This window comes from Pteropus alecto, unplaced genomic scaffold (genome assembly GCF_000325575.1).
Source record: "Pteropus alecto unplaced genomic scaffold, ASM32557v1 scaffold97, whole genome shotgun sequence".
Lineage (NCBI taxonomy): Eukaryota > Metazoa > Chordata > Mammalia > Chiroptera > Pteropodidae > Pteropus > Pteropus alecto.
Genome location: NW_006439713.1, coordinates 2,696,484 through 2,709,831, shown reverse-complemented (window position 1 = coordinate 2,709,831; position 13,348 = coordinate 2,696,484). Strand labels below are relative to the sequence as shown.

Here is a 13,348-nt window from a genome sequence, read left to right as displayed (position 1 = left end):
AAACGTTGCAAATAAATGACTCTTTGTGTAACAACGTTTGGAGCGTAGAAGAAGCCGATGATTAAAATGACTCCTGGATGTCATTACTTGCTATGCCATGTAACCATACCGAAAGTGTAAAGTTAGCATGTGTAATACTATTATTTGAGGAAAATGATGTCACAGCGACCAGAACAAACCTCTCTCAGGCCACGGTTTTAAATGCGCTAGGAATCCGAACAGACCAAACACAGGCCCCAAAAGCCGCCCCCGAGACATGGCTTTGCCCGATTTCCTGGGGACCAGGCTTGGGATCGCCCAGTTCCAGCCATCCAGACAGACCTGCCCTCAGAACCGGGGGCTACCGAGGGGTGATTCACGCTTTGATTTCAGGCTTGAACCTGCACTGTCTGTCCGGGACTGACGTTTTGACCAGCATTTTAGCAGAAGTTAGACTGTGGGGAGAAAACAGATTGATTAATCCTGAGCGTCGGAGGCCAGCAAGGGGGCTGTTTCCTTTTCTATCTGGGTCCTGGACCATCGCAGGTGGCAGCCAGGTTTTCAATGGTCACTCAGCCAGGAGTGACACCTTAGGTGAGGCTCTGGTGGGGGACAACTCCAGTGGCAGCTGTCGAATGCCACCCCCCCGAGCCCTGAAAGTTCACACGGTTTCCAGACAGGGTGAGAGGAAGACAAGAGAAACGTCAGCAACTGATGATTTCTAGAACATCCTTTAACAGAAAAAGATGAGGAAAAATTCTAACTGTGAAAACTCTGCAGAGTCTTTCATGGCTGTTGATGAATTCAGAAACTTGTAGTTGATCTATAATGAGCACACATTTTTGGATTATTTAGATAAAAAGATAATATTTTGAGGAAAATGGTGCTAATGTTCATTGCTGGAAACTTTACCACTCATCTGCCAATCTTCTACATGTTCTGCAGACCAGGTCGGAGTGGTCCCACTCATGCTTCCGGAGACAATGAATAAACATGATTTCTTAGGGTTATTCGATGTTCTATATTCCTGAGGTTGGGGAGCTTGATTTAGTTAGCGTCAAAGGATCTGGAGGGATACAGTTGATTCCAGGATCTTGGAAAAGTCAAGTGAAGTCCGTTTCCCTTAGCAAGTGTCTTGGTGCTACTTAGAACTGTGTGACCTTGGGAAAGTTATGTCACCTTGCTAAGCCTCAATTTCCTTACATGTAAAATGAGAATAAGAATAGTACTCATCTCATGGGTTGTCAGGAAGACTTAGGAAATAACGCGTGCGGATGCCTAGCGTGGTGTCAAGTGCTCAATCAGCGCTCAGTAAATATGATAATTATTATAACTATTAGTTATTATAATTGTTAGTTAACGTTAATTAATATTAATCAATACTATCGTGGTGGTTGTAATTATTAGTTAATATTAATGACTCTCAGTCTATGATGATTAGGTTTCAGAAGAATTGTTCCAAGCCAGATAAGTGGAAGAATTTCTAAAGAACAAGGACTGATTATTGCCATGGCGTCAGTGCTGATGATTTTTCCTGGGCGGGGCAATTTCACCCAGAAGCTTCTCTGCAGGAGAACCTCAGGGCAGCTGCCAGGACTTATGCCGTGTGTGCAGTGTCGGTCTATAAAACCTTTACTATTTATTTCGTTAGCCTATATACTTAAAACTGAATTCTTGTCTGTGACCTAGTCAACGAGGGCATCATGATTTCTGTAGATGAATGAGATAAACAAAAAAGGAAAAAACGAACCGCGATCTCTTCGTGAGGGATCACACACATGCAGTGTGCATCACATCTCTATTTTTGCAGTTGACGCTAGAGTGAGGTTACAGGTTTTTATGACGCAGTTTGGGTGAAGAGATCCTGGGAACAGGAGAGGCCTGTGTCTCTTGTGTGACCCTTCTCTCTTCCTAAAGACCACTGCCACAGTGGACTAGGGGACGAAGGGAGAGAGGACAGTCCTCACTGTTTCTCCTGGAGCCGAGGTCTTCAGGACAGACCCTCCTGTGGCTCCTGGGTCCCTCCATCCTTTCTGCAGCCTTGAGTGAGGATACTACAGCGGGGGAAAACATGGCTCTCGAACTAGGTCGATCGGGGTGTGAGCCCTGGAAACTTCTTTAATCCACTGGCGCTTCAGCTTTGTTATTTGAAATGATCAGAGTGCTCACCTAAGGTGGCGATCAAGACGGGTTAATGAGACAATTGTGCTGCCTGGTGTCGGACGAAGCAAGTTCTCCATTTGTAGTACGAAAGGCTTTTCCAGGCATCGCCTGCCTCACCTCTCACTCAGACTCGTGAGGAGGGAGGCTCCGATCTGTCGTTTTGCTACGAGGCCATGGCAAAGCAGAGCAGAGCCCCTGCTCAGACGCCAGCCTTCCGAGCCCGGCTGGAGACACGGGTCGTCTCACTCTCAAAGGCAGGTGCTTTACACTACACCACTGTGACCTCAGTTGGAAAGGCTCCTAACTGTACGAGACAATAAACAAGAGGTGCCAAGCAAGTGACCCGAAGATCACTCCGACACCTTACTGTAACCGACAGGGGCCGGGTGACTTCAGGACAGAGAACAACACTTTCTTCTGAGTAAATGTAACAGCATAGGAGAACAGAGCTCTTTGAGCCAACACTGAGGTCCCAAAGGCTCTGAGGGACACAGATCCCAAGGACCCCCAGATCCTCCAGGAGGCTGCTGGGAAAGCTGGCGTGGCCTGTGGGGCCTGTGTGGGCCTTGGCGCCCTGGAGGCGAGAAAGGCGAGAGGGTGTCTGTGGCGAGAGCTGGTGGGGAGCTGTGCACACCCCTCCCTTGAGGCCATGAAGGGGAGGCGCCCTTGGGGGCCGCTGCCACGCGTAGTGAGAGTGAGCCCAGGAGGACACCTGGAGAATAGCTGCACTTTGACCCAGGGGCCCGTGGCGCTCCTTGAACAGAGACCCCCCATGGGGGAGACTAGAGGGGAAAGGCTCCCTTGGGGCAGAATGGACTGGGGTGTGGGCGAAGGCGACAGGCCAGCCAGGTGAGCTCCCTGCTCCCTTCTCTGTCCTTGGGCTCATCCTGAGACCCGTCCCCAGCCCCAGGCAGAACTCGCAGGCGCTGAACAGTCCCGTGAGTGATGCCTTTAGCCCAGTTTAAATTACTGGTGTTTGGGAAGCACAGGGAGGCTGGCTTAATTTTTCTTCTCTTTCTTTGAGTGAGGTTCAGCAACAGCATTAAACACAGTATCACAAAGACACAGCTGCTTGTCTTGCGAGGAATCGTGGGAAACACATCCCTCCGTTTTCTCCATCTGTCTGACTTTCTCACAGAAGAAACATAAGTCAGGACTTTGGGAAAGGTTTCTCATCTATTCAGAAACCATGGAATAAAATGCAGCCCCCTTTTCACCCCACCTACAGTCCTGAGTGGATTGCCGAGGTGGAGATGGTGTTGGTGGCGGCGGGTTGGTAGTGGGCCTTGGCCTTGGCTGCTTCACGCCCGGGAGATTTGAGAAGGAAGTGAACTGGGTTTGGAGAGAATAAAGCACGTGGCTTTTGGAATATTAACCGAAGGCGTTTCTGCAATGAGGACGCCTCTACTCGTCGAAACAGCAGCGTTCTCTGCTGTAGGAGTAAGTGATTCATAAAGTGCCAGAAACAATTCATGGGCAGGTTGGAAAGTATGTGGAAAAAACCTGATTAATAAACAAGGTAACGATTTAGTCCAACAACCTGTCGTCAGGTCTGCTGGGATTTCATAATATTCAGAAATTTAGTCACGAATCTGTGGGATTCGGAGTACAGTCCCCGGGGAGGAGCAGAAGGTCGGGGCAGATCCTGCTCTGGTTCTGACAGACGGGACACTCAGGAATGTGTCTGAGTGCTTATGCCGGAAGCCTAAGGAAAATTCCATTGTTCCACACTTTTCTGTATGATTTTTATTTTTATTTTTCATCTACATTTGACCCAAGCTGAAATACATATCTTGGCATGAATCTTACTGATTAAATGTTGTGCTTTGACTAATAGCAGCCTTTCATTTATTGATCTAATGTGAATTAAAAAGAAAATGTGTGATTACCATTTATATATGTGTATATGTAACATGTAATTTTATATATAACTTGCATTTACTTTTATTTTAAAAAATTATTTAATATGAGTTTATATTATGTTTATAATTAATATAATATATACAATCAAGTGATTTGTTTCCAGGGCTTAAGCATCCATATGTGACTTACTTTTCCTTATAGTAAGAAAGAAACTATATTCGAGTCACTGGTAGGATTACTCATTTTGGCAAAAATGAGTTTTATATATAATCACCTTTTGGTACGTAAGTCTCTGGGAGAAACATTAGGTTTTAACCAAACGAGGGTTTGAATTTAGACACTGGGCGTAGGATGAACATGTCCCTTCCACAGCGTTTACTTAGAATCCTCAAAGTCTAGCCCCTCTGCTGATAAACAAGTCACACAGGCAGACTGAGGGGCCTCACGCCCTATAAACTATTCCTAATGACTCGTCTTCCTCTTTATTAGGAGATAATCTATGTGGAGGATTTAAACATTAAGATATTAGATATTTACATGTCAAAGAAAGCACTTATTTAAAATTTTAATCTTTTAGGAAGTGACCATATTTTGCCTCTTCGTTATTTTTAGCATGTTGTGTATCTAGATTGTGGAAATGAGTTCTTTACATTATTTTCCATCCAAGTAAGCAGACTATGAATCTGTTCATGTTTCGTCTCATGAAGAGTAGAGTCAATAAGTGTTGATAGAGCATTCAATTGATCATTCTGGAAGTTTCTTCCAGAGGTTCTTAAAATGTGGTCCAGAGTCTGCTGTAACTCGTTTACCCATGTTTGCTGAAGAGGGTGTCATGTGTGTCTGGCAGTGAGTTCTTTGAACGAAGAGAGAAAACGGTTGCAATCATCTCTAGGAAAGAGTTCTAAGCTTTCCAGGAGGTGGCCGCCTGCATAAGAAATGGCAGTAAATTCAGTCATTCGCGTGAACCACAGGGAGAGACAGGGAAGCTCGGCCTTCTCTCTCGGAGCTGGGTGTGCGTGAGAAAGGAGAAATCTGTGGGAGAACAGGGCTATTTTACTGTGTTACTCTTATGTGCTGAGAGAAATATCCACCCGCTTTTTCTAGCTTTTTCTCTGTCTTTCCCCTTCCAATAATCTCCATGTGGGCTTTTCACTTTTCTGTATTATTTCTAGAGCTCCTTTGGTTCAACGTGACTCATGTTCCTATTTTCATAACTGCGAATGCAGTGCCTTTTGGTATGAGTATACTTGGCATTTGAGTTTCATAGTAAATAATCTTTTTTCTCTTCTCCCAATCAGCTTTTTTCTTCGTGACCAATTCTTGTTTATTTTTTGGCATTAAAACTTAGCAGAGAATTAAAAATATTTTAAAGATCTCAAATAAAAGCTATGACAAGAGCATATCTATTATTAGGTTGATTATACCATCATTTAAACATTGATGAGATTAAAATAATCATTCCGTTGATCCTTTATCATGAAGAGGTATGATTTTATTGTTTTCCTTGTTTAAATACTTTGCAAAATTATTTGTTTTGTATAGTATAGTTGGAGAAAGGATTTAATTTATGTAAATATAAGCAAAACATTGGGAAAAAAAAACTGACTCTAATAGTTACCTTTTTCTACTCTTGACCAGATTAGGAAGAAACAGCAAGAAGTAGTAGGCTTTTTGGAAGCTAATAAAATAGACTTTAAGGAACTGGATATAGCTGGAGATGAAGACAACAGGAAGTGGATGAGAGAGAATGTTCCTGGAGAAAAAAAACCTCAAAACGGGATTCCTTTGCCTCCCCAGATCTTCAACGAAGAGCAGTACTGTGGGGTGAGTGTTTGGTTTCTTGAAAAATTCTTCCGCATGTGTATTTATCAGAAATTGTTCAAAATTGATTAATTTTGAAGCAGCATTTGAAACCGTTCGCCATTTTCAGGTCACGATCTAGTTAATTCTATGAATACCTGGGTGGGAGATCCACTGTGAATAAACGATATTTAAGATTTACGCAATGATGGAAGAATAGAATGATGATTCAGAAGTTCTTGAGATTATTTTAGATTCTTTAGTTTATTTTGAAAATTGAGGTCACTGGTTCAAACAAAATAATGCATTTAGTTGGAAAGGAATTCTTACTGACCGCGCAGTATGACCGAATGGGCACCCACACGGGCACAGGTTAAGGTTTCACTTTTATAAAGAATGATTTGCAGACGTAAAGCCTTATGACATGCAAGATAAATTTGCGTGAATGTATCTAACGAGTTTAAAGACGGCTCTGGACATTGCGATGACAGCAGCATTTCATTTTATGCATTTAGTAGTTCATTTCACCACAAACCACTTTTTCCTCAGTGTTTACAGGTTCTAATTAATTAGTTGTTGAAAAGAAACATTTAAAAATGCAAAGGACTTTAGTACATGAGAACCCAGTTATCTTAGGGGTCATCTCAGCCTTCTAGGTCACTCTTCAGAGGCAGTAGTTGGGGCTCTGGAAGGTAGGAGAGATTGGCCAGCGCTGTGTTGCTTCTGACGGCTGGAGCCAGGCGTGGGCATCTTAACCTCTTCTCCTCCTACACAGAGCTGCTGATCTTCTAGATCAGCTTCTCTTTCTTATTTTGTTCCTCATCTAAAGTGAGTGTCATCGAACTGTGCAGCCTGAGGGCCAAGTCCTGTAGCTACCTGTTTTAGTATTTAAATTTTTACTGGAACATACATATCCACACTGATTCGTTCACCTCTTGCCTATGGCTGATTCCTCCCTGGCAGAGCTGGGTAATCGCAACAGAGACCACGGGCCCACAAAGCCGAAAATATTTATTATTTGCTCATTTACAGAAAGGTTTGCAGAACTCTGATTCGAAACATGAATTGTTTAGTTTGGGGGCACTCGTATTAGTTTCCCAGGCCTGCTGTAATGAAGTATCACCAACTTGGTGGCTTAAAACAACAGAAATGGACTGTGTCACAGTTCTGGAGGCCAGAAGTTTCAGATCAAGGAGTCTGGAGGCTCCGAGGAAGCTCCCGTTCCCGGCCTCTCTCCCAGCTTCTGGTGGTTGCCCGTAATCCTTGGCATTCCTTGGCTTGAAGACACATCGCTCCTGCCCCCGCCTCTGTCTTCACATAGTGTTCTCCTTGTGCGTCTCTCTGTGTCTTCACATGACCTTCTTATAAAGTCAGCGGTCCCCGGAATCCACCCCCATCCAATATGGCCTCATCGTAACTAATTACATCTGTAACCACCCTATTTCCGAATAAGGCCACTTTCTGGAGCTCTGGATGGACATGGATTTGTAGGGCCGCTTTTTAACCTGCTACAGGGCCTATGAGGTTTCTTCGGTGGCTTGGCTCAAAGTCCTGTGGCTGCGGGAGTTTTCTCAGTAGTGTTAATGTGGCAGATACTTGCTCAGTAGAGCACATGGCCCAGTCCAGCTCGCCTGTGGGTTTCAGGCGGGGCTTCTAGATCGCAGAGAGGATTTCCTCTACAGGAGGGCCGTCCCCTCCGCCCCAGCTCCCACCCTCTCCCGGCCCTCCCTCCTCCCCACAGCCCTCCAAGAATTGTGACTCTTCTGGATAAGGATAAGGAGAGTAAAGTTTTTTGCGGGGGCAGTGGTGGTGGGCAATTTTTATATTATCTTTTTATAAAATTAAAAAGATAATCAAAACGTTAATACTGTGCACACTGAGAAATTAAAATGGCTTAAAAGGGCCTCCAGTGAAAATTATTCTTCTCCCATTTCAGACCCCTGTCAGTCTGTTTTTCGCCTGAGGTGGGCCGGCTGCGTGGGCCTGTGATCTGGGAAGTCACACAGGGCCCCGTGCTCAAGAGAGCTCTCTCCTTGGTTTGATGCTCTGCTGTCATTATCTTGAAATTCGTAACACATTTTGAACAAGGATCCCATGTTTTTGTTTTGCAGAGGGCCCTGCGAATTATGTAGCCCATCCTGCTCTGAACAGCCAGTGTTGATAATTTCTTCTTTGGCCTACCAGAAATTTTCTATCAACAGTTGTCTATCACTTAAAAATGGGAGTGTGCTATACATATTTTGTCGTTTTTTTTTTCATTTAATAACCATATCTCATAGATCATTGCATAGCTGCATGTACTCCTTATTTTAATGGCTGCAAAATGTTCAATTGTATGTGACCATTTATTGGACACTCCGTTGTCTTATAATGGGGAACATTCAGGTTGTTTTCAGTCTTTCGTTATCACAAACCTCTTCATACATATAGATTTTTCTCTCCACTATGAGCACAAATGTGTAGGATGAATTCCTAGAAAATGCACTGAGCTGAAGCATATACACCTCACATTTCAATAGATTTGACAAATGGCCTTGAACTGCAGTTGAACCGATTTATATTCCAGCAGCCTAGTTTGAGGGTGGCTGGTTCCCTGTGGCTTTGATGACCTTGTGTAGGCAAACTTTTGGACCTTTACCAATTTTGTAGATGGAAAACGTCTTCTCACTGCGTTGACTACAATTTCTGTCTTTCTGGATGAGGCTGAACATCTTTTCCTGTGTTCCTGTGTTTTTTTCTATGATTTGCTATTTTTCTATTGGGTTAGAGGTAATGCTTATTGGTTTGTAAGAGTCTTTACTTATGAAGGAAAATAGCCCTTTCATTCGCATAGATGTTCCAAATATTTTTCCATTTTTCTTATATGTCCTTTGAGTTTTCAAAGTGATGTTATTTGGAATACAGATCTTAAAAAATTTTTGCGTAGATAAATTTATTAACCTTTTATTCTTTGTGGTTCTCGCACCCGAGGTTTTATATGAAAAGCTTTCTGTACTCTAGAATTATCGAAAGAATCATCTCATGTTTGTTTCTAGTACTTTTCCAGTGAAAGTAGGATTTTAAATCTTTTACTTTTGTTTATTTTAACTGTCCTTTCAAATTAAGTCTAGTTCTAGTAGAGACAATATTGAAGTGAGTAGCTTCCAACCTATGTTAACTCGTGGGTCAAAGTTCTGCCATGATTTTCTGCTATAAAAATAAAACCTTAAAGGCATTTTTTAAAATCCCATTTTGCTGTGGTCTAGCAATTTTTTTCATTTTAATTGTGGGGGAGAAAGGAAAGTTTTCCCAGGTAAGAGAAAAGACTTTTATTTTTAAGATGTATTTTCTCATTACAAGAATGGATCTAATGAGATGAATATACAAATTATTTTATGTTTAACTTCCTTCAGAGAGGTATTAGTAGTTTGTCTTACTAGCACCTTTTCTGAATTTGCTTTTCTGCAGTCTAAGGATGCTCTTAACAAAGCGAAGTAATGAGACAGAGGGCTTTGTTTCCAGAAAGTAGGTAAAAGCTATAATTTGTTTTATAGACTCAGATTTTAAAAGGAAAATCAGAGATACTGAAGGACGTGTCACGTTTAAAATGGCATAAATCTGGATGATCAGTTGATGTATTTTTCCATATGATTGAAATGTAAGAATAACTCTGTTATTTAAGTAGAATCACTCATCTTTGAGGATTCGCGAATGGTCACCCAGATGCCATACCTGATGATGGCAGCAGGTAGAGGAACCCTCAGGGACAAGCAGTGGATTTCTCTGTACCAGGGCCGCGAGAGGACTGCGCATTGCGGGTAGTTCTGAGGGCCACTGTGTCCCTTCTGGTCCGCAGTCCTGCTGCTCTGTGCGAACAGATGAAGATTATCCGGAGGGCACGGCAGACAGCTGTCAGCTAGAGAAAGCGGACGCCGACGGGAAACTGGGCACAGTGCAGGCCTGGTTACCCTCCTGGCAGAGGAAGTTGCAGACGTGGCTGTCGATGCCAAGTGGAGTCTGTGCGTCTTAGCCCTGGGGGGCCTGCGTGGGCCTGAGCATGATCAAAGGGGACCCTGGCCATTCTCAGAGAGGCAAGTGTCCTCAGGACTGCAAGGGAGGGCAGGAAGGAGGACTCCCTCAGCATGCTGTTACCGAACAAGCTACTTCACGTCATTAAAAATGTATTATGAAACAGGTCACGTGATAATATATAGTTTAAAGACAGATAATAAAATGAATGTGCACAGCACCCAGTTCAAGAAATTTAGAATTCCGTGTGTGCCTCTCTCCGTCACGTCCGCCTCCCTGGGCCCCGGAGGCAGCCATCGTAGTGGATTTCGTGTTTACCCTTTGCTTCCTTTGCCCTCATCTCGCCTGTATCCCTACCCAAACAATACGTTGTCTTGTTTTGCCTATTTTTGAGCTTTATATAAATGGACTCATGCTATGTTTATTCTCCTTTGTCTTGCTTTTTTCATCGACATATTTTAAAGGTGCATCCATGTTTATTGGTGGTGTTCATAGTTATTCATCTTTGCTGCTTTTTTATTTATCTAGTTTAGGATTATCTACTGTGTCTATCTTCCTGAGTCCAAGTATGGGTATTTTTCAACAGCTCTAGAAACTTATCAGCCATTATCCGTCTGAGCATGGCTGTCCCTCACTGTCTCTGTTAGCTTCTTCCAGAGCTCCAGTAGGATTTTTCTTGGACCTTCTCACTCTGTTGTTCTATAAGAATATTTCTTTCTCGTTTCCATTTCTTTTTTCTCTCTCTAGATAATTTCTTTAAAAAAATTTCCGTTTAGCTAATTTTCTCTACTGATGTATCTGATTAGCTATTTAATCTATAGCTGTTAGGTTTTTACGCTTCGGTTATTATAGTTTAATTTTTAGGAGCACTTTTTGGTTCTTTTCCAAATTTGTTCATTGTTCTTTCTAGTTTGTTTTTTATCTTGTGTTTTAAAGCTTCTCTTTCATTTCTTTAAATATATTAAATATAGGTATTTTATATTTTCTGCCCACTAATTCCAATATTCGATTCTGATTCCTGATTCTGCTTTTTGTAATTTCTGCTGGTGTTCATTCATTGTAGTTTTATTTCCTTATCTGTTTTGTAATTTTTGACTTTGAAGTGCTTGTTTTTTAAACTTTATTTGTGGTGGGAACTCTTTGAGGCCTGGAATCTGCTTCTGCTGAGATTTGAGGCAGCATACATAAATGCATTCAGTATAAAAGGATAAAATTAATCACCGGAGAATTGGGGTGACAGGTAGGAAAGTCATAAAGCTTTGGATAAGGTTAGCGCACAGAAATATATAATGTTTTCGCAATAGAAGCAGCCTGTGTTTGGTTTCAAGCTTTGTAACACCCAGAAGCGTGGGGTCAGCAGTAACTCAGCTGAGTTGGTTTGAGTATCATCCTGTTCGGGCCGGTCAAATTCCTTTTCCTGCATGAGCCTTTCTGTAACTGTTGAAACTGCATGGTGCCTCTGATGACAAAGATTGGCAGTAAAAAAGTCATCTGGGGGAAGTTCTTTTATGTTTTAATGATAAAAAAGTGAAATTCTTCTGCGCTATTGACAGCCACACTACTGAAGAGCTGGTTTAGGGCTGGACCCAAACAGTGGAGAACTGACCGCAGGGTGTGGACTGGGATGGGGGGTGGAGCTTCACTGAGCTTCAGATTTTAAATGACTCCCAGGTTTCACATCACAGTTTTTCCCATTTTGCCAAAACAAGCTCCGCTCTAAGCCCTCTATAATCTTGTGGCTCCTGGGGTCAGAAGGGCCTGAGTTGGATCCTGGCCCTTAGAAGCTAGTATAGTAACAGGAAAGAAATCCTGTGTTCTTTTAGTCTCTGCTGGTCAGGTCCAAATCCACAGGGCCAAATTATAAGGGAAGCAGCCAAAGATGTGAAACTCTTGAGAAATCACTTACTGTCTATATCTGGGTCTCTTTAGCGGTTCCTGAGCGTGAACAATGAGTGTGTGCATGTGTGTGTGCGTGCGTGTGAATTCTCACCAAACTGTAATAGGCACAATGAAAGTGTGTCAAAACAAATGTAAAGTTCATGGTTAGATTTCTTAACTTTTGGGATTAGTCATCTTTGGCAAAGCAGACTGGCATAAGCTTTTGTGTTAGCCTCCAAATTAATGACTAATAAAAAAAGATCAACTTAGGTAAATATGGTGGCTTACAAGAGTGTAGTGGGTTTGAACATTCTTTTTCTTTGCTTCGAGGATTTCGACTCTTTCTTCTCTGCAAAAGAAGAGAATATTATTTATTCGTTCCTTGGTTTGGCTCCTCCTCCAGGCTCACAGGTAAGCTTGAATACCCCTTTGGGGCATACTACACGTCATAGTAAGTGAAGATAGAAATCAACCTCCAAGACTATTTAATAAAGGATGATCTGTAACATGATTTGAATGCACTCTTTATTTTGATGAAATCTTATGTACTGAGACAATGCAAGGCTTTTACTGTAACTTTTCCCAAAACTATGCTTTTAATACTTTTGCTTATTTATAGTTTGTTATATAATAAAAATAAATAAAATAAAAGTTTTATACTTTCTAAGTTAAGAAATCTCATTGCCTTCAATAACCTTAAATGCGATAATTAAATACGTAAAAACTAGGAGTTCCTAAGTTGTGTTTATGAAATTATTTTGTTATGAATTGACTTCTCATAGAGCTTATATTAGTTAATTTTTTAATGATGGATCCTCTATTTTAATTCTTTCTATTTAAAGTGAATTAAACTTTGCTTTTTTTAGTCTGATAAAGAGGGAAAAAATAAGACCTAGACTTAAGAACGAGATAAATTTCATCAGGTTTTTTTCCTTCCAATGTTTCATCTTTGATTATGTATAATTATGTCAATTAAATAAAGAATTATGCTAATAAAGCGAATGCTATGAATTTGTCCAAAGGCGATCACCTGGCTTCCCTCTATGTGATGGCCATTGCATTCCTTACCTCTACCGAGAACCTCATGTAGGACTCTCCATAGATACAAGTACACGTTTAATTCATTTATTTGTTTGTTTGTTTGTTTGTACCCAGCTTCATTTCAAAAGAGATTTGTGAAGACCGAGTCTAAATTAATTCTCATATAGGAGACACAACTCAAAATCCAAGCTTATAGAGATGGGCTTGTCTCAGAGGCATGTATCTGTGCCATCTCTTGTACGCCAGCATTCACTAGGTAGTGACATCGAGGTCTCTTAGTGCTTAGGCTAACACGTGCCGACCTTGCACTGATGCCTTCTCCAAATGGTACCATGTAGATTTCATAGTTCCTTAAGTGTTCTATAGGAACGCTTTCCCTTTCAATGAAAAACCTTTCTGATTTTGGTCAACTTAAATGCACCATATTTCATATACTTTCTTAACAGTTTAAAAAAGTGCTAAAGGCTATTACGTGCTCCTTCATCTTTTTTATTTGGTCTTGGAGGTTGGTATAGGAGTTTGTTAACTGGGTTATGTTAGTTTAGTTATTACAGTTAAGAGATGGTGTCTTAGCTTAGTTATTTCAGTTAGTTTAGTTACAGTTAAGAGATGGTGT

At 41.7% G+C, this 13,348-nt stretch overlaps 1 protein-coding gene across 1 annotated transcript in view; it reads left to right on the top strand.

Annotated features, from left to right (window-relative positions):
• LOC102885840 (SH3 domain-binding glutamic acid-rich protein) overlaps positions 1-13,348 on the top strand; it is a 36,467-nt gene that overhangs the window by 5,348 nt on the left and 17,771 nt on the right. Inside the window, exons 3-4 of the mRNA XM_025050200.1 lie at positions 5,644-5,829; positions 12,022-12,102. Of these exons, the coding sequence (XP_024905968.1) occupies positions 5,644-5,829; positions 12,022-12,102 (267 nt within the window). The remainder of the gene's footprint in view (positions 1-5,643; positions 5,830-12,021; positions 12,103-13,348) is intronic.